The 27,525-nt window shown below is 43.6% G+C and overlaps 1 protein-coding gene across 2 annotated transcripts in view; it reads left to right on the forward strand.

Annotated features, from left to right (window-relative positions):
• Positions 1–6,782: 6,782 nt before the first annotated feature.
• SRPX (sushi repeat containing protein X-linked) overlaps positions 6,783–27,525 on the forward strand; it is a 50,019-nt gene continuing 29,276 nt past the window's right edge. For both annotated transcript variants that reach the window (XM_076355598.1, XM_076355608.1), the window contains exon 1: positions 6,783–6,871. In XM_076355598.1, coding sequence (XP_076211713.1) covers positions 6,802–6,871 — 70 coding nt within the window. In that variant the 5' untranslated portion in view covers positions 6,783–6,801. The remainder of the gene's footprint in view (positions 6,872–27,525) is intronic.

Raw genomic sequence — 27,525 nt, forward strand, 5'->3', positions numbered from 1 at the left:
TATCGCTTTTGGCTTTAAAATACTCTGGTACCTTGACACGTTTATATAGTGTATTTTTAAAGTTAGAGAGAGAGTATGTGTATTTGTACAAACACAAAAACGGAAAAATAAAATCACGTATTTCTCAATGTATACATAGATGTTCAGTGGTCAAATTCTGATACATAAATAGAAGTTTAAGTATACGTGTTTGCTCTAAAAAGAACTGCTATTTGTGCATCTTGCATACATATAGAACATACATATACACATACACGCACACATATATACACTGATACGCGTATATGTGTATAGATACATTTACTAAGATACATACATAGAGACGTATGTATGTACGTGTGTATGTACATGAATGCTCAAACATGTATACCTGACCTCCTGAAATTTCCATTTCGTCCGTATATTTACATATGCATGTGTACTGATTTCCGGGAAGCACAGGACTCATTTATGCAGCTACAGCTCCGATGCAAGTTCGTGGTGACTGAAGCAGAAAAGGAGAGAACGTGCTGCTTAGGCAGTATTTTATACACCCAAAGGTGGTGATGATGATGATAATAATTATAATAATAATAATATATCAAATGAACTTTGTGCAACTTTTTCCTTTTTCTTCCAGGAAATAGTTGTATAATATGCAAACTACGTCCAATCTTTGTCCCTGGGGAAGATTTTAAGTCATGCTGTTGACATTAGGGTAGTTGAAGTAAATTGAATTAATATCATAATGGTAAACCACTGTAAGTCCTGATAATCACATATACGCAAGCTAATCTTACATTACTCTTGATAAACTAAGTAGGGGTTCACTTAAAATGTACTCGTGAATAAGACATTAACTTCTCCAGCTTTTGACAACTGGCTTTTGACATCTAGCATTTTCTGACATTTACTTAGTGTAGCAGAAATCCTTTCTTGTACACGAAGCCCATTCCGTACTCAATTTCTGTTGAAATTGCTGGCCGGGCTCCTTGCTGACCCAGAAAGGGGTGGTTCTTAAAGCAACACAGTTACGCTAACACTACTGATCCTACTATCGCTACTCTCTATATCGAACACCCCCAGGTGAAGGAGTAGCACTTCACTCAGACTTACGATGTGCACCTAGCCAGCACAGACGCTTAACAACACAGAAAAAGAGAAACGTTCCAAAAATACCTCAGATGTCTGAATTAGCGGTAGAAAGGAGATCTGTTTGAGTTAGATATTAAAATCCAATATTGAGCACGTTTAAAAATACCCAAATGTTGTATAGGAAGATGATAACCGTTTACTGCGTCCTTGGACTATTTTCTCTCTTTACAATATAAATAAGCTATCTCTAAATTCCCTCGGAGTGTTTTCAAGAGCTATATTATTTATACTATTCACTACTCACAGGAGTTTACAACATTTTCACACCCTGTTATATCTAAATTCCTTTAAGAACATAAATAGTGTCCTGGTTAAGTGCGATGAGACCACTATCGGTGGTGAGAATTAGAGAAAGTAATGCTTTGGTACTAGGTCTGCTTTGCTCAGTATCTCATACTGATGACGGAAGCCTCCAACCTCACACCTATTTGCCTTCCAAGACCGTGTTAGAATTACATTTTAATCACGCTATATAATCACCAGTCTCTTTTTCAGGACCAGATACTAATGACTCAACAAAAACATTGCAAAATCTAAATCTGGCTAAATTGTTGTGCTTTTATTTGTACACAAAGAAATCTTTCATTTTCAAGACCGTTCTCATTTGATGTTGAAACAGTTTAGACACAGCTGTTTCCAATCACACTCGTCAAAAGCTGAAGAGATATTAACAGTTAGAATTTTAAGAGATGTTAACAGCTTTAAAAATCCTAAAAATACAGAGGTTTTGTTCTTCAGTATATCTATTAAACATTAAACTATGTATCTGCTGATATACCACATACTATCCTTAAAAATATTTATGCATCATTCAGCATCTAACTAAGAATGCAATATTGTCCTCCCCCCAAAAATACCTGGTTTGCTGGCTACCTAAGACACCCCGTGAGCAGGACACACGCACCCCGCCAGATGGAAGGGGGCAAAGGCAACCGGTGTTCTCGAAGACTTGCCACGCACGTATACTATGTATATGCTACGTATGTGCCTGACCCGGACTTCCATGTTGAAATTTTCCATAGCAAGGTTTTTGGTAGCGGAGAAATTGAGGGACAGTTAGTCCAGCCATCTCCTTTATGCCACTGCTGGAAGGGAGGGCGTGAGGCCACCGTTAACTGGGAAGACCCAAGGAGACTTCTTCAGATCACTGAGGTAGGGAGCACATGAGTGCTCAGGGATGGAACACGCAGAGTGCTGCCCTGGAGCACATCTCATTTCCCTAAAATATGTTATTTCTACAGCCAGGGCAGTATATTCTTTTGTATTTTTGTCAAGGAGTGTGCCATTAAGGTTTAGGTCTGACCCAAGAAAGAAAATTATTAGGATATAACTTCAGATTGTTGTTTCACACAAGAAACTATTTGATCATTATCTCTGTTATTTAAGCTTCTAGAACAAGAATTTCCATTGGTCTACAGCCTTCTGACATTTTTAGCCAGTGATGCCTTCTTGTAGGCTGGCCTCTAGTGTTTCTCTTCTGTCTGCCATCTTAGGAAAAACAGCTTTCTATTAGAAAACACGAATCTATCACTTAAAAATGCAAAATGAGCAAAGTCCCTTTGACAGGCATGCTATCTGCAGTGGAGATGCCTTTTGAAAACAGCACTGAGTGAAGCATCTACCCTGCGTGAACACATGTGCTGGCAGTGGGGTTTCGCAGGCGTGTGCTGACAGCAGCGGCATGCTCAGATTGAGGAATTTGGTCCATCATTCCCCAGACGGTGCTTCACGTGACACGCATCCACCTGCCTCTTTCTGACCTTGTCTTCCCCTGACTCTTTTTTGCCTTTTTTCTTCTCGGCGCCTCCAGTTCCTCACCACAGCAGCGCCTACAGCAGGGCTTCTCCTCCTGCCCGTTATCTCCGCAGGTCAATCCCGATCTTTGCTTCCATTTCAGTCTCCCCCTCCAGGACTCTTTGTCAGAGCTTCAGAAACATCCCAACGCTGAAGTGCACCCCACCGGCCTGCAAGCACCCAGATGCCCCCAGAGTGGGATGCTAACAAGGGACCAGCGTCCTAGCAAAGTTCATATGCAACAGGCTGACATCCAGAGGGGAAAAACTGGCCCTAGGAGCTGGCAGTTACAAGCAGCTGGAAGGAGGGTCTGATAACAGCAAACATTGAGCAACAAGTAAGTATTTCTAACCGCTGCTGCCACTAAACATCGTAAGAAAGTAATTCATAAACTTCAAGAACTGTAAGAATCGTACAGAAGAATTGCTTTTTTTTTTTTCATTACTATTATTTTAGGACTGCCTCTATTTCTGAAGATATTTACATGAGTAACTTGAAGTATTAGAGCATTCTCACCCAGTAAGGCTATTCACCGGGCTAAAAACACTGTGTAGTTTGGATTGGGCCCCCAGTTTGTCATCCTCTTATCATGACTAATTGAATCTTAGTCGGGGCTTCCAAAACTTAATTACACGCAGCTGGGTTATTTTTTTTTCCTTATCATTCTTTTACTCTTTGGAGAAAAATGACTAGATTGTTAAACATTATTAAAAATTGTACTCTAACGAATTTCTCCCCTCCATCAAAAGCTGTGTTTTTATTATCGCTGTAACTGTAGTTAAGTTACAGCTATTCTGGTGGAGAGTAATAAAATTATACTTCTGAACTGCTATTAAAAAAAGCATGAAAGAGAAATCATGTGCTTAAATTAACTCCTTGGCATAATAAGAATACATCTTTAAGTCTCCAAGAGCACTTAACTTTGCTTTGGGTCTTATTGTTTATTCAGCTAAGACATCCTCACACACTTTCATCCTGTACTGTTGCTTAATTTCAGTTTTGAAAGTTTTCTTTATTTAATCTGGGATTGCATTTCATTTACCTCTGAGCAGTCAAAAACTGTGACTCTTCCATGAAAAGCACTCTGGTTATTTCTTGTGTAATGCCAGTAGTGCCTGGAACTCCAAATAACCACAAGCTTAAATATTTGGATTTTTTTCTATGAAAATTGAAAGCTGAACTGTGAGGAAAAAATGACCAGGACTATGCTTTCAAATTCAATAAATGTGACATTTGTTTAATACATTCCTAGTTCTAAATGCTTTCCCGTATTAAAAGGTCCCTTAAGAAAACCACTTTACAAAAATCTGATTTGTATTACAAATTCAAAAAGGTTTTTTAAAGATGCTTTGAACTTGTCTTTCAAGCCCCAGTCTTTTGGGTGGTTTCACGTAGCTGTCATTCTAACAAAGACAGTCGAATAAGGGTTACATTGCACAGAGGAACTGCAGAGCCAACTTGCACCTGAATGAACGCGCACCTCCGTATTGACACGTTTACAAGGCTAACTTCAAACAGACCGTGAAGGGTACATTCACACTGCTAGTTATGCTCGCCCTTGCACCTGAATTTGAGCTGCAACTTGCAGCGTGGTCTTCTGCTGGCAGCGGCTGCTTGTACAATGCTGTCATACTGGTATAGACCTTACATGCTTAGGAAGAATGTCTAAAAGAAGGCCGTTGATTGGGAAATGGGCAGCTAAAAGGACATGCACAAAGAGAAAGCAAGAGATACCTGACCCGTTAGATCTGCTTCAGGTACCTCTCTTGTTCCAGCACATTCGCGAACTCAACTGTTACCAAAGCCTTGCAGCACTGATAAACTACAGAGATTATCACTATTTATTACAGCTTTCTAACCTTTTAGTTTAATCTTTTCTATGATATCTGTGCCAATAACGATAGCCTAAAGCACTCCTTTTTCCTTATTCTTCTACTTTCAGACAGAGTAATGTTGGTCTTTTTAATCTCTCCTCACATGGAAATCTAATCTTTCCTTAGGCTGCTAAACGGCAATGGCTCAGATGATACCGCTGTTGCTTTTGTCACTCTTTTTTTTTTGAAAACAAAGTGATCAAAACTGAGTATCGAAGCCTAGCATGCTCAAGCTGCATCTGCACTGCGCAGAGCATGCTCAACTTGGAGGAGAGTTGGTGCTGAGGACCCAGTGCCTACCCATACCCATTGGGGTATTTTACCCAAGAGGAGCTCTAGCCTGGCCCCGTGGGTGCAGGAGGTGCACTCACTCCCGGGGCACGTTTCAGTCTTGGACACCAAAAGTAGTGGATTCGAGTCGGGAGGTATACTTCAGGTGCGCTCCTGATCCAAACGAAAACTCTGATTAGAAGAAAACGTTTTGGAGAAAGCTCCCAAACATAGAGCCCACCCAGATTTTTCTTCTAATTACCAACAAGATCCCATTTCTTTCTTAGGCCGCTTTGGTATAGCCAGCCTCAAAGGTAGGCAAAACTAGTGCCTCTTCTTCCTCAGTTTCCAGACTAACATTTCCCCTTAAGATGACTATCCTTCCCCTGAAAATTGGTGACTCTTATTTTTAAAGAAATATTCCTTTACTTACGAGATAGTATTTCCCTATTCGTGCTTCGTTGCAAATACTGCAGCATGCAGGTGGGACCCTAGGAACTCCCTTGGGATCTCTCCCCCTTACTGCCCCAGTATGCAGACTCCTTACAGGCAGCACACTACCCGGGGCCAGTGCTTTCCTGCACCTTCACCGGCTTATAGTGCACATTAGATGCTACCTCTAATGGTAGAAAGTGAAAAAAAAATTAATATCCAAGTCTAGCTGTAGTCAAGCTGCAGGGTTGACAGATGTCAGACAAATCAAAAGTATTGGAACATTTGATGCTCTGCCTGAAGCCCTCGCTTCTGCAGGCTAGGAGTGCTTAGTGAATTTGCTTTCATCTGGAGGGCAGAAAAAAAGCCTCTAGTCTTTGCGGTTATGGAAGAAGGCCCGAAAATGTGACCGCACGACACCCTAGCAGCTCAAAAAGTTAATGGGAAATGTGAAGGCTTCAAACTTTTTTTCTTAATCTCATGACTTGAGGATCTGACTCATGATTTTTGAACCATTTAAGGCTGGCCATCTGCAAATTGCTGAGCAACCGAAGCAGTTCATCTTGAAAAGTGCAGCCTCTTTCCCTGCACCGCTGCCCGCAAAACTCCCCAGGCCTGCGCCGGCAGCCGCTGCCCCCCTGGATGGGATGCGAGCCGGCAGCGGCGGGCTTTCCCTGCGTGGTCCCACGGTGCCAGGGAAGGGACCGGCGGGAGCACGGCTCTCCCTCCCCATCACGCCGTCGCCCAAGGCGGGGGTCCCAAGGCCAGCAAAGGCGAGAGGGCGCAGCCGCGGCTGGCTCCCTCCCAGCCTCGCAGGCGACACCGTCCCGGCCAGCTCGGTGCCTTGGTTGAGGTCGGGACGGCGCTGCGGGTCAGGGCACCGGGCCCGGGACCCCAGGCCACGCACCAGGGCGAGGGACCCCGCAGCTCTCGCCGGGCCAGGGCACTGCCGGGCGATTCCCGGAGGCCACGTCGGAGCGGAGCCGTGCCGCCGCCCGCGGGCGGGAGGAGCCCCTCGGGGGGGCAACCGCGGGGCAAACCGACGCCGGAGCCTCGGGGGATGGGGGGCACCGCGTCCCTCCCAAACGCCCGAGCCCCTTCCCGCCCGCTACCGCCGCCGGTCCCGGCGGGAGGCGAGGCGGGGCGGGCGGCCTGCCCCGGCGGCGGCGGGAGGAGGAGGAGGAGTCTCCGGCGGCGCCCGGGAGCCCGCTCGGAGAATGTCTCCGTCCCACTCCTCCTCCGCCTGCCCCTTTGCCGCGCAGCCCTCAGCCGGGAAGGGCCGCCGCCGCCGCGCAGCATGGGGAGCTGCTGGCTGCGCCTCGCCGCGCTGCTCGCCCTGGGCGCCTGCCCCAGCCTGGAGTACGAGGGTAGGGAAGGGAAGCGAGGGGGCGGCGGGGGGCCGGGGAGCCCCCCGCGGCAGGGCAGCGGCCGGGGGCGCGGGGGGGAGCGGGGAGCGCGGCGGCGGAGCCGTCTCCTCCGGCCGGGCATGGGGGGCGCTGCCCGCCGCGCCGCGGCCCGGGGCGCCGGCGGGGAAGCGCCGCGGTGCCCCCGGCGGCCCGGGGGAGCGTCCGGCCGCGGGGCGGGGGGGGGGGACCTCGCCGCTCGCTCCCCGCCTGGAGAGCTTTGTCTCGTCCTCCGTCTTGCCCTTCCCTCGGCTTGTCCCGGGACGGCCGTCAGCTCAAATGAAGGCTCATCCTCCGTTGAGAGTCCCGGGGTATTAGGGGCGACTAAAACTTGTATCTGTTTTGGGTTTAAACACGGGGAGTGCAGGTTGGTGGTAGCCCACCGCGTTTTCACGCGGGGCATCCCAGTTGCATCTCCCTGCCGTTGTCCTGGCAAACTTACGGAGGACTGAGGAAGGGGAAGACGCCCACTCAAAGTAGCTTAAGTAGAGTAGACTCTGTGTTGTCCTTAATTGTAAAGGGGGGGAGGGGAGGGGGGGGGGGGCGAGTATATGTCTGATCTATCAGCCCGGGCTCCAGGACCGTGGCACTTACAAGTCTTTCACCAGTTTTTGTTGCCCGTGTGTGACTGTGCATGCAGAAAGCTAATCTCAGTTTTTAGTGTGAAAAATGAAAGGGTGAATCTGGCTGGGTTCTTATGCTTCTAGTAATTAAAAAAAAAAAAAGTATGCTTACGCTATTTCACTTCTAATTATTTGCATTTGCTTTAGCAAAATTTGAAACAAGCTCAAATTTAGGTCCATTTCCACGGCAAAAGGAAATTGGCACGTAGGTCTGCCTGTTCTCTTAAAGCAGCTGCATCTTGTCAGATTAAACCCTGCTGACTGGGTGGACATTGCAAGCAAAGCCAGTGTAAACTGCCATGCAGTGGTGGTTTAACAGGTGTAGTCAATGAAAATTTGTGGTCGGAAGGGAGCCTTCAAAGTAAGTGGGTATTGCCTCAAGCTGAGGTGCATTATTGTGGGTTGACGGTGCAGAGAGGCAATGAAGAGGTGAGAAAGGTGGCTCACACAGTTCACAGCTGTGCACGCAGAGAACCTGCGTTTGTTGGTGATGCCTATTTTTTTCTACCCAGGAGCTATCCCTGCTTAAGCCGTAGTTCTGCCCATGGAGGGGCATAAAATGGCATAATGATGGTATTTGTGAGTTGAAGTTAGCTTTTCTTGTTTTTGTTGGCGTGCTTCAAGTGGCTTCTTTCCAACACGAAAGATGCTGGAACACAAGTTTATGCTCTTTCTTTAGAAAACACTAAGGTATTGGACACATCAGTTGCTAAATCGACAAAGACAACAGAAGTTTCTGTCCTGGCATTTCTCTGAGGACTATTGTACTGCCAAACTCTATTTTCTTAGGAAGATGACTGAATGCTTTACTTTGCGGTTCATGTGAATGTTAGTCTTCAATTAGTTTGCAGAGGATGCTAATATCCTGTCCTTCTCTTTCTTCCTAAAAGGCCAAATGTAACTTCTCCAATCTCAAAAATCTAATTTTTGCATGTAAACTTCAAGTTGGCTGCACAATAGCCTGTTTGTTTCAGCTTTCACTCATTTGAAAGTCCAATTTTCCTCTTATGCTTAGTGTCAAAAGCTCCAAAGAGCTTAAATCAGCAGCAGCTGTATTTGTAAACCCTAATATAAAGTTGAGGTTTCAAGTTCCGTTTCTTTCATTTGTTTGTTTTTTAATAGAGAAACTGTGATATTCTTTCAAATCTTTATTCTCAATATGAAATCTAGTGAAACTGTAGATAGATATTTTCTTTAATGGTACTGTGTTGGTATGTAACTGTGCACATTAGGTACAGAATGCTGTTAAGTAAACTAAAATAGACTTCAGAAAATCTCCGTAGGATGCGTGCGTATGTGGCCCTCCTGAATACAGATTATACAAGCACGTGCTTTAGTGAACTGTTACCAGGAAGTTGACACTTGGCTATTTTGTAGACAAAGCCAAACAATCTGATTTGGATTCATACAAAATGCTTACTTTCAGTAGTAGATTGTTATCTTAAACATCAGAAATGGTATAATCAGCTCTTGAATTCATAATTTGGTAACACTGGTTTTCAGTGTAGAACATTTTTGCTCCATGACCCAAAGACTATGGTGAACACCACACTAAATAGAAATAATTTACATGCTGTAAACAGAGTGCTGCGATCAATATTTGATTGTAGGCAGTAAAAATGAAGACAGTATTCTGCCTGTGAAAATGTCATTGAATTAACTATCTCCTTGGCATAAGGAAGGCAACTGAAAAATATCTGACTACTCAAAATTCTTAAAATACTTAAAAGCATTTGAAGCAGCTGCTGAATTACCTGTAACTGTAGTTTCAAATCTTGAAAGGATGCCCTTGGTCTTTTTATGTTGTTCCATTCAAAGCCCGCAATGCACTGATGAAATCTCCCTGATGGCACCACTCAGAGAAAAGTCTGTTTGCTCTTCAAGAACGTTTGAGAGATGCACCTTTTGGAAGTTAAAACAAGCTTAAAACCTTTTCCCTAAGGACTAAAGAGGGAGATAGGATCTTTGAGCTCTTCAGTGACTCTTTCTCATCAGGTTCTTCTACTCTTCCCCAGAGCTCCTCCCATCTCTTCTTTTCCGAGCTGTGAAAAACCGTTGTGGATCCTTACCCTGTTGGGCTCGGGGAGAGCACTGCTGACCATCCAGTAGTGCCGGGTGAGGGTACCGCTGTACGTACATGCATATATACATATGGAAATCACTTGTTCGGTGTTTTGGGTACATGGAGATGACATCAAGTGGCACTGCACAGTGTAAGACTGTCGTACTCGTGTCTTTACACTTCTAGTAGGCAAATGAAGGGAAAAGCTAATCTGTGATAAAATTAATGGGAAGTGGTTATACTGCATTAAAAAAGAAACTGTGCATTGGAACAGGATATTGCTGTGAAGGGACTGTGAACCTTGAGAGAGATGCCATTAAAATCACTTGAAGGCCACGTAATATTATAGAACTATTTTCAAAAGCTGTATGAGATTTAATTCAGTGAAAAACAATATGTATGCATGGTATGCTTGTAACGTATATATTTGGGTTAAATATGAGTAGATGGAAGTCCGGTTGTGGAAGGGGTAGCTCTTCTCTAAGTTGCATTGTAGAGCAAGGGGTGCATCTGTGGGTGAGACTTCTGAGTGCTGCAGCCGTTCAGAGGGGGGCAGTCCTTGCCTAACTGAGTTTATACTGTAAATAGACAAAGGATAGGAGGACAAAACTGAAGAAAGTAAATATTTAAGATTGCTTAGAGTCATATGGCAGGCTTTAAAAAAAATCTGGCATTGCAATTAATAACTTGATTCCCACTCGTAGCTCCCATCCATCAGACCAAGCTGCAAAATGGTCAAGAAACAGTCTCCAGGCCCCCAAGCAGCTGGTGTTCTGCATTGCCAAGGGTGGGGCCTGTTGTGTCAGCTGAGGGTTTTTTTGTTGTTCTTTTTAAAATACAGCTTACTGTCTGCCTATTAATCTTAGGTGCCAATTTGTGCAGAAGTACGTACAGGATCCACTTGTGCGCTTAGTTCTGTGTGCGCTGGTCCCCTGAAGCTGAAGGCCGCTGATAGCGAGTTCGTGGTGGACACAGACCTAGGTGTTGTGCGTGCTGGCTAAGCACAGAACAGAAAGGCAGTGGCTGCCCTCAAATCGCCTGCAGTCCCAGTACAAGACAAAAAACAGCACGTGAATACAAGCAGATGCATGTGTCCTAAGGCACAGTTTTATCCAAAGAGTTGTGCTTTGGGCGGGTTGGCTCCCTCTAAGTAAGTTCCAGTTAGCTGGATGGTTGCGTATGAATGAGTAAGACCTCCAGCAGCAGAGGAGCCTAATAGAAATGACATTCTCAAGTGACCTCAAATGCAACAGATATGTTTATATCAATCAGTAATGCTAACTCAAACCCTGACACTGCTTTCATATTTTCTCATGCGAAGTGGGCCACCTTCATGAGCTGTAGTAATTCCCTACTGAAAACTCCTCAAGGCTTTAAGCATTATCAAAGCACTACATTTCTCTCTGAGTGGTCCTTAAGTAATCAGGTCATCGCATCCTCCGTGCTAGGCCTGCTCAGACTGCTCAGTCTTCAGCAACACCTGGGGGCTTCGGTGCAGCTGAAATCTCCAGGGTGAGATCATCTAAACAAAGAGTGAAAATGTTCTGAGAGGTGCTTTTGATGAGTTGTTCAGCTGTCCTTTTTCTTGCCGTGAAATATACCTTGCCAAAGAGCACAGGCACACTAACTGCATATAACAGCTTGGGTAGTTAAGTCTAGGCAAGCATTGGAGATGGTACAGGAGGTGCAGTAGAGCAATCAATAGCAGTTATTCCTCACGCCTGCAAGCTGCTGTATCCCTTTTATTGTTAGTCCACTGCAGTAGTAAATGTTAGCAGACGTGACACGGGCTTTGTGAACATCTAGAGTGTATAAACACAGTGTTTATAAAAACTTGCAATTGAGATTGCCATCAGTACAGGTGGGGCTCTTGTCTGTAAAAAGTGTGAATGAGCATATAACTTGGAATATCAAAAACATCAGTTCTTAAAACAATTTGGTAACGTTGAGGTGCGTTTACTGTAGTCTCCTCATCTCTCAGACAGTTGAGACCAGTAGTTGTAAATAAATGGGAATATTACTGAAACACGGGGGGGTGGGGGTGGGGTGTTGTTTGTTTTTCTCCCACTGTAGAGCTATGAACGGGATGGGTATCAGTGGGGTCAAATTTATGGCTGATGAAGGTACAGGGAACAAGAGGGCTTGCTGTTGTATCGGCATTCAGTTGAATAAGCCACTGGGTTGAAAATTCGAACTCCTTACATATATGGTAAATAACCTTAGGTGACTTGCATAGACGTACTTGCTCTTCCTCGCTTTTCCCCATGGGAGACGCCTGTGTAAAAAATCTACTACTTAGATACTGCTGTCTACTGATGTACAGGAAGAATGGAGTTTGGAGATGGGCTTGGGTTTCAGCTCACAGTCAGATGTCTTGATGCACTGTTGATAAACCATAATTGACTGAAGGCCAGAGAGTGTGTGAGGAACGCCATTTGCATGGATGTGCTGTAAAGACACAAATGATGAATCCTGTATTCTTGCATTTTTTTTGACTCCATGTTGGAATTTCTTGCAATTCAGTTACCACAGGCAGACCATCTCGGAGGAGTCACTGAAATAACTGTTGAGTCACTAACTAGGTTCTCTGGTAGCTTGTAAGGTGTATAAAAATACACTGAAATTTTTAGGTACTAATGCAGTGGTCCCAACTCTTGAGACCTGTACTATGCTGCCATACGTGAGATAGGTAGCGTAAGGGTCCCAGGAGCATCTTCGTTGGGAGAGACTGTTTCCAAGGGATGGGTCCCCAGCCCATTAGTGTGATTATTTAGAGTGGAGAGCAATGAAGAGGCAAACACCAACACTCCCATCCCTCCCTACCTCCACCCCCATCACACTACTAATTTTTTGTCCAAAAAGCATATCAGTAATCCAATACTTCATGAAATTGTAATGTATACTGTATCGTAATACAGACTGTAACAACATGGTCGATCTTTGTGTCTTTCATAGTACTTCTGTGAAAATTCTGAAAGTACAAATGTTTTTTCCCCAACTGGGGTAACAAATTACATGTTCCTCTAAATACTTGGCTAATTTTTCTGCTTCTGAAATGGCTGTGTTTGTTGGCTGTTTTTTTCTAATTTGCTGTTTCAAGTTATGTTATATGTTAAAAATGATGGTGTGCTGGGGATCGTCCGTTTCACAAGGTATTCACTTAATTTTTTTTTTAGCGCAGTAAATGAACATTTCAGCATACAGGACATGGCTGGCTGGCTGGCACTTCTCTACCACTGTTTCTAACTATTGATTGTATTTAAAGGGGCACTGTTAAGGTTGTTCAAACTGAAAATTTATGCTGCAGTACCTTGAAAGTGGTTCCAAATTACAGGTTTTAACTTCAACGATTCTGATCTTTCCTGTAACTTGAAATAGCCACTTAAGAGCTCTGCCAGAGTTTGAAACCACTCCAACTTGTCATGTAGCATATCTTTACATGAAGAGAGAAAGGATTTTTATATTTCTTGAGAGACCCATGAAAATAAATTAAATTTCCCCAAGTTAATACATATGGGAAGCTCAGCTTTGCCAGTATCTTCCTTTGGTTTGCCTGAATGATCTTGACAAGATTTTGTTGTGCTTGAGGAAATAGATGGTGTCTTTGCCATGTACATAATGCACAGAAATGTGGAAGGAGTAGAGTAAAGCTCTGTCAAGTGCAACATCAGGATGATAAGAAATCCTTCCCCCATCCACCATTATCTCTAACTAGTGTTTCTTGGCAGCTGCAGGGATTTTTCCTGAGAGAAATGTCTAAAATTACATCCCCCTCTTTGGTTCTGTAAAGGTAGAGGGAGAATGCATTTAGCATGGGAGCACGTTAAGAGCCCGCTACCAGCATGCAGAAGTGAGTCTGTCAAAATACCTTAGTGCTGGACTACTGTTAAAATGAAACTTTTCTGCTAAAAGGCTTATTTGAGGAGAGAGTGTTGCTCATGGGTTTTTGCTTGTTTCCTAAACAGAAGTTACTGGACTGGCTGTGCTGCAGTTCCCCGGTTTGGCTGGCTGGCCTTCATCACCAACTCCTGATTCTTATTCTTAGTGCTGTTTTTGTGCTTTCTTCTCGAGCGCTTAGCAGATGCTACCTTGCAAAAGCAGCTACTTCACGTTCCTTCGTATCCTTCTCAACAGCATCTCTTTTTTTGGTTACTTTTGGGAGTTGTGCTTTCCCTCCAGGAAACGTTAGACAACTGTGGCCTGTTTTTGCCGACCAGGGTGGACTCCTTGTTCTCTCCCCAGCTGTCCCAGGCTTTTTCCTACCCATCCGTGCTGCCTGACTCCTGGTGTGTAAGACCTTGTGCAGGATCCCTCGCCTCGGTCCCTGTTTGTTCAGGCGCTACTGCAGTAGGGCCCAGGTCCGGGCCCTGGCCAGGGCTCCCGGGCACGTCTGCAGCACAGGAGAGATTTCCAAAGTCATTTTCTCCCAAACCTACTCTTGTTGCTGTTTTGCATTGCTGGAAACATTCCTTCTTCTCTCACCCAGGCGGCAGTTTTCAACTCTTTTCTGCTCTCCTGCTTGCGTTTTTTAACTTAGCTCTTGACTTTGAGGTGGGCTTTCTCGCCTCCCTCTGCGTGAGCATCCCCGGCTCCCTGGGTGTGAGTAACATGGTGGTTTCTCATATGATCTCGCAGTGAGTTGCTGCAGACCTCCGGGGAGAGGGAAGCCCAGTGGCGAGGCCAAATTGGGACGTGGCTCACATAAATTTATCTAGCATGCTTTCCTTCACCCTCTCGTGCCATTCAGCATGAAATGAGCACCGAGGGTGGGACCCATTTTATTGCTTTGGATGGTGCTGTCTCTTTCAGACCCCCTTCTGTGGGTCTTTACTGCCCTGGTTTCCACTGTCGAATGTTAGCTCAGTCGTTTGGAGAGCTGCTGTCCCCTCCCAGCAGTGTGCAGGGCAAATTACAGGCTGGGAGAGGGAAACACCCCCAGCCGTGCCAGAGCGCTGAGCCTCTGCCAACCTGTGCAACTCAGGCTGGGGGCAGTCGGGCATTTTTGGCAAAGGTTTTTACCATTTGAGCAGATACAGTTTGTATAACTTCACGCTTTTTGCTTACTCAGTGAAAATGTGTCTTCATCTGAGGACAGATGACATCAGTGGGGTTTAGGTTAGTTGCTCTGAGAGACCAAGTTCTGCCTGATGCATAGACCTCAAAAAGGAAGGAGGATGCTTGAAATGATGCGTGTTCTGGGTTGTTCTTGTGAGACACTAGCAGGTCATTATGAGCTATTTTCAAGGGGTGAAAAACAAACCACAACCAAAACATACAAGGTGCATATCATAAAGATTCTTGATTGCATTCATTTGTTTGAAACTGTTGAGTAAGTATCTAATATGTGTATGTCTGTCTTTGAATTGTGACGTGCAGCTGCATCCTTCAGGGAAGCACAGAAGAAACTTCTGTAGCTTTGCAGAAAAACGTATAATAATAAATTTTATGTTACTGCTATCTTTTGCTCCAGATCTTGCAGTGGATAAAAATACACGTGTGAGAATACTCCATGTATGCAATTTGGATGATTTAGAAGTTTGTGTTATAATGAAACTTTGTTTTGAAGATTCTGAAGTTACTGTGATGTCGTTACAGAAGGAAACCCTTTTTTTCTGTTGTCACAAACTTTAAATTTTACACAACTCTAAATAGACAGGTTTTCTTACAATTTAAGACGTGTGACTGAAGACATCAGATTTTATTCTTCCTTACTTCTTGCCCTCTTCTTGTTTTTTTTTTCCAGGAAATGCCATTGCTGTTTAGGGTACTGGAATTAGACGTGTCATACATATATCTACTAAGAATAGCATCACAGTTTGAAAGTAGTCATGTATTCAGGCTTCTCCAGCAGTGCCTTGTCATGCTGCATGGTTTACCCGAAGCCTATACTTAAACCAGTGTGGGCTGGCAGCATGAGTCATGTAGCAAAGTCTGTCTCCTTTTTGGCTGTACTGTGAGAGTTTTAACCTGCTAGGGTCTGTGGTCCATCCTGGTGTCCCTCAGAGGTCTTTCATCAGGCTTCCTGACACTGACTGGCCAGATAGGGCGAGATGCTGCTTCCAACTCCTGCCTCAGAGTTAAGTTACGAGCCTATGCCAATTACACTTTTCTCTAGAGTTTTCAACTTTTGGGCAATGCACTTAAAAATAATGACTTGATTTGAATCTGCCTGTCTTGAGTCTATCCACTGTGGCTCCCTAGTTATACTGTGTCACTCATAAGTAAAACAGGCCAACATTAACATGCCTCTATCCAGCTATTCTTAAAGATTAAGAACATGTTGGCTCACAGACGTTCACTGTTCTAAGCTGCCCAGAGGCAGATATCAGAAACAATATGTCTGATGCTGAGTTACGGTGGCAGTGAAATGTTTAAATAAAAAAACCCCACAACCCAACAAATAATAAAAAGGTCTTTCCCATACTTTCTTTTTCTGGGAAAGGTGTGGATGTGAGTGCCCCAGAAGGCTACGTCGATGCTGAAAGGGAGATCTTTCTTATTACTGTAGTAAGGAAAAAAGGGATGACTTGTTGAAGGTGTTTTTTGTGAAGGCATCTGTTGTGGTTTAACCCAGCAGGCAGCTAAACACCACAGAGCCGTTCACTCACTCCGCTGCAGTGGAATGGGGGGGAGAATTGGAAAAAAGGTAAAACTCGTGGGTTGAGATAAAGACAATTTAATAGGACAGAAAAGGAAGGGAAAATAATAATAATGATAAAAGAATATACAAAACAAGTGATGCACAATGCAATTGCTCACCAGCCGCTGACCAATGCCCCGCCAGTTCCCGAGCGGCGGCCGTGTACCCCCCCACCCAGCCAGCTTTCCCCAGTTTATGTACTGAGCATGACGTCACGTGGTATGGAATATCCCTTTGGCCAGTTTGGGTCAGCTGTCCCAGCTGTGCCCCTTCCCAGCTTCTTGTGCACCTCCAGCCTCCTCGCTGGCAGGGCGGTATGAGAAGCTGAAAAGTCCTTGACTTAGTTGTTGCTGAGCAGTGCTTACACTAAAACATTGGTGTGTTATCAACATTATTCTCATGCTAAATCCAAAACGCAGCACTATGCCAGCTACTAGGAAGAAAATTAACTCTATCCCAGCCGAAACCAGGACAGCATCTGACAGGTAGCTTGCTTTGACTTTGTGCCACTGATTTTTTTTTGTGACAATAAGACAGCTGGTTAGCCTGTGTCTGCACCCCCATTGTAAAATGGTTTGTTTGGCAGGAGAGGGCATTTGGAGAGCTTTGACTAAAAACATTCATATAAGGAGCAAGTACTATTATTGCTATTGCATGTGCAGTGCATCGTATTAAGTAAAACTGGGTGTGTTTAGTTATGGAACGGATTGCTCTTGGGTCTCTTTAAAACTGAAAAGGGGTGACGTGTGCCTGGCTGCGGTTCTGGGCATACCTGTGCGCTCTTCTGGCTAGTCTTTCCATCGCCTTCCCTACTGCTTCAGTTAAAACTGTTTCCATTTCAGTAGGTATCAGGAACCACGTTTTGAGTTTCTCACTGGTACTTGACTTTTATCATGATTAGATAGGAAATATGTGTCTGGGAGAAACATTAGATAACCGTAACTGTAAACATGGTTTGACTTTTAGTTTAAGGAAATTTCCAGTCAAATGCATCAAATCCTGACTAGTTTTATAATAAGGAAAGGCAACTTTTGTATAAATGCCAGCAGTGCTGTTGGTGTATCACTGATACCTTCTTGCCCTTTCCACCAGTACACTAGAAGCTTGCAGTGGTTAACTGGCTGAGAACTTGTCATCTTTTCAGAAAATATGAACACCTGAATTGTTTTTTGGCTCTGTTTTTAAGAGAAGGGCTTCTGATTGGGGATTCTGTGCCTTTCTCCAACTGAATATCAAAACCGAGAATATTAAATGGTATCTTATGGCTCCAAGGCATTTCAGACCTCTTAGATACCTGTAACAGCACAGGTCGTGCACCGCAGCCCTGGAAGTTCTTCTGTTTATTATCCAAAATCATTCTTTGCAATATTTTTGCCTGCCAGTTTGTTTAGGGAAATCTTTAATGTGTGGCATACTTATAGAATGACTCAAGACATTTTAGCTATAAAATCAAAAAACACATATATTGCATGTGCAATAAAAGACAACTTGTAACTCATCAGAAAGATAATAGGATTGATTTATGGCTGATTTCCCTGTTGGAAGAGTAAACCGGTTTGCCAAAATGGATCAGTACAAAGGAATTGAAAATAAGTCCTCCATTTGAGTTATACAATATTTCCACATTTGTAAGCCCCTCACAAGGAGAATGGGGTTTGATTTATTTGCAGTTGGTGAATGTTGTCTCTAAAGCACAACCCTGGTCTCTCTTTACTCTTCTGCCTTTAACAAAGCTATTCTTTATTGCACAAAGACAATGAGAAGGTGGGGAACGGAAAAAATTCATATTGTAGTACATGACACGAGAATAAATTCATGTGTTATTAATGGTTTGTGCGGTATACAGCCTGATGGTTCTCAGAGTTCCAGTTCTGAGGAAGCCATGCTCTCCAAAGTGTTCTCTCACTTGGATGAAGACACCATGGTAAGTGGGACTGACAGATGGCAACAGAAGTGCGCAAAGGGAAGGCATAAATAAGACCTCGTGGCTGCATAGATTAGTCATTGCACAATTTACATGAACTGCAACTGAAAAGCCCCGCGCACCAGTACCGTTCAACAAATGGCAGGCTCTTCTTGTCATCGCCCTCCTCCCAAGCCATTGTGAGAGCTGATGCAGCAGCTTATGTTTTGGATTATATTTGCTCAAACAGTTCTTTTAAAACTGTCCTATTTAATTCCTAGTCACTTCTAGTTTCCACTGTGGAAGGAGCTGTGAGGAATCCCTGCCATCGCAGTGAGATACTCTGTGTCTGTGTGTGTGTGTGTGTGAGCAGGGGCAGGGGAACGCTTGGCAGGCTCCACGGTATACAGCAGCTTACGAGTTCGTACAGGATTGCATCTCTTTCGGGCTTTTAGTTCTCGGCCACCTGCGATGAGCGTGCTCCAGCCCTGTAACAAGCTCCTGAAAATTTCTGAAGGCTGGAGTGTGATTTACATCGGGGAGCTGGCTGATGGACTGATCCTGCTAACAGCTTCTGGCCGAGGTGGCGGGTTGTTGAGGGATGGTTGAAACGACCTGTAATATAGCTGCTTTTTCCCAGAAAACGATTTCTGTTCTCGGAGCAGGCTGGGTGAGGGGGTTGGAACCAGGGAGCTTATTGTCAGATGTTGTTGGAGGTTGCCCTTGGCCTGATTTCTTACTGGCAAATGTTGACTTGTCTCAGGCTGCTGTTGAACTGGTGCCTTTGCAAATAAGAGATGCCGAAGAGCTTGTCTGCTGCAGAGGGACGGAGCAGTGAGAAGCAAATGACTGGATGAGCTGCCCTGTACAGCTGTTTAACCCCTTGCCTTCTGCTAGGAGTTCATGCTGAATGTAACATCCCATTTTCATTGATGTAAAAAGGCCAGCACAGGACTGTATATAAACAGTGGGAGAGTAACGCTGATTGTCTTTTGCGTACAAGACACACCACACTGTGGAACTGACTACACGGTTTGTTTCCAATTTTGCATATCATAGTGGAATTTCATAAGAAAGAAGGGAAACTTTAAATCATGAAAAGGAATCAACAAAACTCAAAAGCACATTTGTAGATAGGCAAGTGTGTGGATCCTTTGGTTACTATTTGGTCTATCTGCAGTGGAAATCCATGTCAAATCTTTCACCATTTTTAATGACACGGGATCAGATTTGCAAATGGAAGGTGAGAGCGCTAAATCAAGGAACCTGAGCGTTTGATTTTATGTTTGTGTCTGGGTAGTCCAAAACATTAAGGCTTTTTCCAAAAGCTATGCAGGCTCCCCAGCTGAAGAGATTATGGTTTTTTCTGTGAAACATCGTGCCTGGTTGAGATACATAGAAAACTGCTGAGTTGATATTTTTCGATTATTTTAAAAAAAGGCAGGGGGAGCTTTCAAATTTCTCATTTCTACATAGAAGACTTCAGGGTTAGGGCTGTCCTGGCACCGCGAGGGCTAGCAGTGGGACAGGGACCTCCCCCAGCAGCCCCATCCCAGTGTGTCCAGAGGCAGCAAGCAGAGCTGGGGTGGGGACCGACTCCCGCTGCAGGGACAGGGCAGCTCCAAGGCCAAGCCAGGGGCCCCGATGGGCGAGGGGCTGGCAGGGTTGGAGCTGGTGTGAGCATTACGGCGAGTGATATGTCTCACATGTTTGACCTCCAGCTGGATTTTGGGTTAAATTCCACATTATTTACAGTGTATTAATTCTTAGTAACTACTTAGGCAATGGTTTCATTTTTCTGTGAGAATTATTACCAGCTTAGTACTTTTTGTGTGGATTATTAAATTTTTTTTTTTCCCCCAGTGTGTTCGACATGCTCCCGTTTTACATCCGTACCTCCGGTCTGTATGACAAACTTGCAGGTTGTCAGTCTGCCTTTAATGGCAAGCCCTAAAACCTCACGAGTCAGTTTTTCAGACTTTGATGCTTCTGTGAAGAGGAAACAGTGAGAAATACGATGGCATCCCTGTCCTGTCTTTATGAGACAAAACAAGTGATCTTTGCTGTATGTCCCCAGTTTCTTTGAGTAGCATAATATTTTGACACTCAGAAGAAACTTGGTGTGACAAGAATGCAAATGAACCCATAAATCTGTTATTTAAAAATAACATAAATAATGTCTGTTCTGCTACGAGTTTGGTTTGTTCTTTCTGAGAGCATCTAGTGACCATCTTCAGGACATTTATGAAACTTGAGCAATTTTTCAGTACTAAGCTGCCTTTGTGGACAACTAAAATTCATAGAACTGGCTATTAAAGGATTATATCCCAATTACGTTACGTGAACCCTAACCTCGGTAATTTGAAGCTGTCTGCCAGCTTGCTAGCTGGAGCTGGTCATGCCTACCAGATGTTGTTCATCAATGCTAGGCATCAGCCTCCCCGTAACGAAAGGGACCCAGAGCACAGCCATCCTTAGGTAACGTAGTGACTTCGTATTTTCCTGCTTAACCCTGCTGATTCCCAGAACGCTCTGTCCTGATGTCAGGAGGCTGGGGCTGGACTGGCCGCTGTCGATGGCGTGGCAGCTGCAGGAGGTGTTTCCAGGAGCTGCAGGAGACGGGGCATCATCCTTCTTGCTGGGGACCACGGTGCTGGCCAAAGCCTCTCAGTATCTGCTCTTGGCCTTGCAGGATGGGAGGGATGGAGAGAAGGAAAAGGGGTGCTACTGGATATTTGGTAATGGTGTGATGCAAGCGGGAGGAGGAGAGAGGAAGGCACGTGTGGTCACCATCTCCATAGCCCTGCACTAGCTGGGGGTGCGCTTCTGGTTTCTTCTTCCCCAGGTCGCTTGCTGCCTGGCTGAGCGGTGCGGAGGCTCTGCTGAACCCGGGACCGGGTTACCAAGGGAGAAGAAGCAACGCACAGCATTTACTACAAGGACTAGGAAAAATCATGTTTCCATTCTGTCTTCAAGCTCATACCTTTTGAAAAACCTGCAGGTTGGCCATGTACACGTTCCTCTTCTCTCTAAAAAGGTTTCTTTTAGGGTCCCATTTTAGGTGCTCCAGTCACCTCTGCTGTTTCTGGTAGTGGCAGTGGATTTTCACTGCCCTTTTCCCTCTCCTGAAGGAGTGGGGTGTAATTCTGGAAACATGGCTTCGGTGCGTTGTGGTCATTAATTTTGTTTAAGTTATTATATTGGTATTGCAAGGTTTCTCTTTGCCTTAAACTGGCAGTTGGGGTTCCGAAGACTGAGGAGTTTTAATTTTATGTTGATTTCTTTTTATTTACTTTCTAGTTTGGGGCATTTGAAGTTTCTGAGCATTGTCTTTGGCAGTATGGTTATATATATATATTTTTTTAATATAAAGCTAATGCTTCTCATGAGTCATGTAATTTCAGCAGATATAATTTAAAAGAATCACCAAAGATCAAAGTCTGTGGTATCAAAAGCCATCAATACAGTATATTTTTTTGTAATACTCTTGTGACTTTTGTGATATGCATGTATCATTAGCGAAACTGGGGCATCTAAGCCAATATCCTTACAAACGACCTTGGTAACCACTCTTTCAGAAGGAAGCTTGTTTACCTTCTTGTTTTCAACGGAAGTGAGAACTTGAAGAATATTCTTCCAATTGGGAGTTGCCACTGACATAAATATTAATGAAAAATGAACAAGGGTTTGGAGGGAGCATCTCAAATCTTCCTTGAAAATCTAATCGGCATTATTTTATGCTGGCTGTAGCAAAGAATTTTTGAGTCTGCCTTAGGATATGATTAACATTTATTATTTTAAACAAAACGAGCAAGCCAATTCTCATCAGTTGATTTATACAACTTCTGTGCTTTTGGCTGTGAACTCCATATTGAATACTGTTTGCTTTGAAGCTGTTTTTAATACTAGTCTTCAGAAATAAATTAAATTCCTACCTCCTGAGTCTTGAGAGCAGTTGTTTATTTTTTCCTTCAATTTATTAGTTTGCTATTAAATTTTAAGTTCCTCTGCACCTCTTTTTTTTTTTTTTTAAGTTCCATCTGTTTTTCTGTATTCTTTGCTCAGTTTTTGACCCACTGACTGCCTTACATGGCACTGAGTCATCCCTTTAGCTCTTCCTCCTTAGTGGGATGCCTGCTTTTTCTCCTTTGTGCTACCCTTGCAAAGCACTAGTAAAGCATGAGTGGTCCTGGAGTCCTTAGAAATCTGTATGTTTCTTCTAAGAAGGGCCACCAGTATTAATACCAACAGCCCTTAATGCTTTTGTCTATTTGCAGGTGTCATGGATAAAATACCAAATTTTCTAATTAGGGATTTTGTAAACCAATGTTTATACTTCTAGTTTCTCTATAAGGAAGCTGCTCACATGGAAGTGAGACTTTAAGGGAGTGCAGTCATATCTATTCATAAGAAGATAACTAGTGAGAAAATGCGAACTGACAAGTTGAAGCTAACGTGGGGAGAAGACCTGCTTGAGCCAGTTGAGGATAACAGGATAATGAGCCACAACAGGAGAGAGAGAGGGGGTTTTTATGTGGTGACTTAAGCAGAGAAGGTAAGGAAAAATTGTGCAGGGGAGAAGTCCTCAGGGGAGCTCGTTGCCAGGATAGGGTTTACAGTAGTTTTGTGTTGCTTCTGACATGGTGTGACTCCACTTACTAAAGAGCAAGAGGAGATTACAGTCAGTAACTTTATGTATTTCGACTCCCCTTCTCCTGTTTTCTAGGATCTTGTTAGAGTTTCCTATGGACTACAGGTAGCTCCTGATGCTAGTTTTCAAGTGTTCCAGTGTCTGATACTTAAAGCTGAGATTTTTGTCTGAGGGAGCCTTTCTTTTAGTCTCCTCATAAAATCTGAAAAATATTTTTAAAATGGCAGAGATTCAGAAATAACACGTGACTCAAGGATGAAGAGAAGAGAGGAAAGCAGTGTATCTGGTGCTATAGTATTAAAAGTTAGATACTGAGAAGTGCCAGTTTCCACTGTCTGTATTTAAAAAAAAAAAAAAAAAAAAAATTTCTTCTATCTGTGACCAATTCAGAATAGATCAGGATTAGTTTTCAATCTCTTCCTTTGGAAAGTTATCCCAAAGTCCACTGGAACTTGTCATTAAGGAGACTTTCAGTTTAAGTGTTCTTTACTTAATTAACCAGTTACTAGTAGTTCTGCCTCTTTTTAGTTACCAGTAGTAATATCTCTTTTCAGTCCCTTATTGGCCTTCTATAGGTGGCTTCCTGTTTTTCTGCCTTTTCAATCTGTTCCTAAAATGTAGGCCTACTTTAAAGACCCTATAATATCTTAATATAAGGGGGAAAAAAAGCATATTGAAGTATGTTCACAGGAATTATTTCTCTGGATCTTAAAAAGATAAGTCTTATCTATATGTAGTAGCATTTGTTTGCCTCTTCAGAGTCCCAGTTTGCTTTTTCATCTAATGGTGCACCTGCCTGCAACGTACCCTGTCCTCCCATCCTTTCCCCATTGAAGAAGCCACTGAAGCATCTTGTTTGTGTAGGGCTTTATGTGTAATTCAGGCTTGACTTGTTATAAACTCAGTTTTATAAATTTCATGAGAAGTCTAAAAAAAAAAACCCAACACTTCTGCTTAGCATAGAAGGTAGCAATGGCCTGTGATAGCCCTTTGTGCCAGAAGAGTTCGTGCCACAGGTGTGGGCTGGTCCTCAGGATCTGCTGTCCTGATGGAGGTGTGCTCTGCCATCAGGGATGGAAACCACTGCGGCATCAAGGCGTGTTCATCTGAACAGGGTTTCATCCCAACGCCTGAGGTAGTCTTTCACCCTTTCAGGTAGCCTGGAGGCAGACAAGTCAGCGTGGCTGTTGACTTCACTGGTACGCAGCTTACCTGGTTTCCTGGAGGGCTCCAGCCATCCCAGCTGAACGATGCTGGCAACAGACCTGTGTTGCTTTCTTTCAGTGAGGTGACAGCTCTCCAGGTCCCTGCCAGTCCATCGTTTCCTCATGACTCCAAATTCACACATCAGTTAGATTTTTAGGATGTGTAAGTAAGATCCATCAGCAAAGCAGCTTTGAAAATAGAGTGCCTCTGGGCACTGGTCACGCAAGTCCCTAGAGGGTTCCGCAGTCTCCAAAGTCCTGGCAGAAGAGGAGGGGTTGCTAGCAGGATGCAGGTGGGCAATTCTCAGCTCAGGCTGCTAAACCACTGCGGAGAAAAAAGCCAAACATACGTCAGCAGTAGAAGTGCTGTGAGAAGCCAGCCTAGAAAACAGAGGGCAGGTGGAGATGTGCTGCAGGGTTATAAAACAGCTGGAATTTCCTTAATTGCCCGGAACTTCGTGCTTAGGTAGATTAGGTTATTGTAGTCCATTTGAGCGGTGACAAAGCTGTGGATAACTGAGATGGTGTCTGCCAGGATGGGACAGAGTCTGGGTTTAGCTGTAGACAAGCATTACTGGTGGACGATGGTGTGTGAGAGCAGCACAGAAACCAGTAACGTTTACAGATGTCCAGACCGATGGCAATGTGTGGACAGCCTTTGCAGAGCCTCTTGTCGTTTGTCAGGCATGCAGTGCAAATTCTTCTGTATCGAGAGCTGTCTGTATTTTCCATGCACAACCCCGTAGCTGCTGTAAATAATGAACGCTTTGCTTTCCTGATATGCTTAACCTCTGGCTTAGACCACGTATGTGCTCAGAATAGCACATACATTATTATGCAGTGTGAAGCTACGATAGCTGTGTTTTATGTAGATGTAATGCAGTGTGTTTGCCCTCCTTAAACCTACCGATTAAAGAATGTACATTTTGTTCAGCTGAATTATTTACATTTTAGCGTTCATGACACTTTTCGTCCTTTCTTTGGTAACAGTCTGTGGTACTGTGACTGTTCCTGATCATGAAGAGAGATGCTGCCATTAGGGTTTTTTAGCATTATTTATTGAAGAGTTCCTTAAGCAAAAATCAGACTTTGAGTTCTTCATGGCCTGGACAAAGGAAACATTTTTCTCCAACCTCCTCCCTGTTGGTCTCCTGGCATAACAAGCTGCCATTCCAAATATTCAGGGACTTCTTTTGTTCACCTGTCTTCTGGGGGGGTTTATTTTGTTTTGCTGGATTTCAGTTTATTTGCAAGATCCTTATCAGATGGAGCCCTTTAAAAGGGAGGGCAGATGCTCTTGGGCCTTCTCTTGCCAGCTTAAAAAATCATGGAAACAAACTTCTTGTCTTTCCCTGCACCTAGTTATTTAAATGTTTGATTTGGCAATGAGTCCAAATGAAAAAAAAAAAAAAAACCAAACCTTGCTGGCTGTGCTGAAAATCAGCATTTCATGAGAACGCTGTTCATGTACGTAATGTTCAGATTTTTCCCTTTGAGCCAAGCTCCCAGCTTGACCCCCGTAGGCCATCTACTTGATGAATCATTGTGGTATCTTGTGGGATATACTGTTCAGCAATCAAGGGAACGTGGCCTATGCAGGATATAACTAACAACACAGGATATGGCTGGTATTTTTCTTGAAGACATACCAATGTCAGCTCCCAAGTATATCTTCATTAGCCTGTTGAGCTTTTTTTTTAAACAGAAATCGACACTTTATTTTAATAGCAGAGACCTTTCATCCTTACGTTTCACCTTTTCGTCTAGATTTTCTTTAAATGAATTTTCTGTTGAAAACCAGCTATATAAATATATATATATTTTACAACTCTGAAATTGTATTTTAAGAAAAATTTGATGAAATACTCACTTCCCATTGAATCACTCAAAATGTCACGAGAGGATCCAGAGCAAACCAGAATTTCCAGAATTAGGATTCTGAAAATGCCTCATTTGTTTTCATTGAATATAAGGACACAATTTTCATGAAGTATGTTAGTTTTTTACTGCTTCAGGTGTATAGTATTTAGAAAAAACAATTACCCAAGGCCTTTGGTCATTTTTTGTGTGTATACTGCAAGCAATATTTGAATACACTGTTTGTCCTAACAGTAAAGAGACAATTATAGTAAAAGCAAATGCATTTGCAATGGAGAAGGGTATGTGGGAGCAGCCTACGACTGCACTAAAGTTCCTGGACTGTACACATGTGTTGGCGAAGGTGTTCGTAGCCTCTCATTAAGACCGCCAGCTTTTCCTTTGACTGCTGCTGTGTTACAGGACTTCTGCCTGGGTTGAGTCAGAGCCACTTGAGTAACTTCCACTTCTATTGCCAGTCTGGAGAGTAAAAAAAATTCCCAAAAAAACAAATCAGTGGTGGAAAGTGTTCTGCTATGGATTTGCTGTGTCTAAGATAGCTATGTGTGTATGTAAAAGGAAGCAGAATTTAATTGTACTTTACAGAACTTTTCTGGACTAACACTAGCTACTGTGCCCATGCCGTTTCTATCCCACTGCTGATTTTTGTGAGAGTAAACTGCATGGGCATGGCTCGCCTACTGCTGGATTTCACTGAAATGAATGAGAGACCTTACGCCAGTAGTAGTGTTTTCTTTGTCACACAGTATTTGCCAGCACATAAAACTCATTTCGTTTTGTTAGCTGACTTCTATGTAAAGCCATAGATTTCTCAACATGTGTAATTAATCTGTTTTGAAACACCTTCATGGCTTGGTGTCAGCTGCAGAATTTCTTCATAGTTGCATTTGGGTCACAGATGGCAAGGGAGGAGGGAAGAGATTATCTTTTGGGAAAAGAACCCGTGCCTGCATTTTCCTAATCAGATTCATGATTTCTGTGTAGTTGGGTGGTTTTATTCCACAAAGCATAAGCTACTGCTGGCATGCAAACTTCAAGACACCTCTGACCTCTTTTGAACTTGCTAATTCTGAAGCTTTCTGTTCTGCATTTCAGTTGTGCTTTGATGATGACGACTTTGAAAGAACTGTACGTTGATGGAATCTTGTATGAGGCATCTGTCTTGAAGCAAGTTAAAACCTGTGCTTTAAAACATGGTGTTTGCATCTTAATCAATACTGAGACACAGTGAATTAATCTGTGTATAGCCCTGAGGGGATCTTCTTGCTATGGGATTACTTTCTGTGCCTGAAGGACCTTACACCTGCAAGGAATAGAAACACAACAGTGGTGTCGGGGTTGCGGGTGTGCATGGAAGCTCAAACCTGTTTTATCCACGTGTGTATTTCCATAAATACAGGCAGGGAAATTTCTAGACATCTCTGGAAGTTAATCATCTGGGCTACTAAACTGCACATAGGATTATTAACTTGGTCTGGATGAGTGAGCTGCGTTTGGATTTGGGAATGTGCCATGACTGTCTTTATATCCTCTACTTCACAGTTCAGCACAACTCTTGCTGAATACAAGATTGTTGGGTTTCTGTGCTTTAACTTGCTTTCCCCTGCATTGCGAAGACAGTTGGGACTACTGATTGAGTCAAGCAGGAGACTGAAA

This window comes from Aptenodytes patagonicus, chromosome 1, assembly GCF_965638725.1.
Source record: "Aptenodytes patagonicus chromosome 1, bAptPat1.pri.cur, whole genome shotgun sequence".
Lineage (NCBI taxonomy): Eukaryota > Metazoa > Chordata > Aves > Sphenisciformes > Spheniscidae > Aptenodytes > Aptenodytes patagonicus.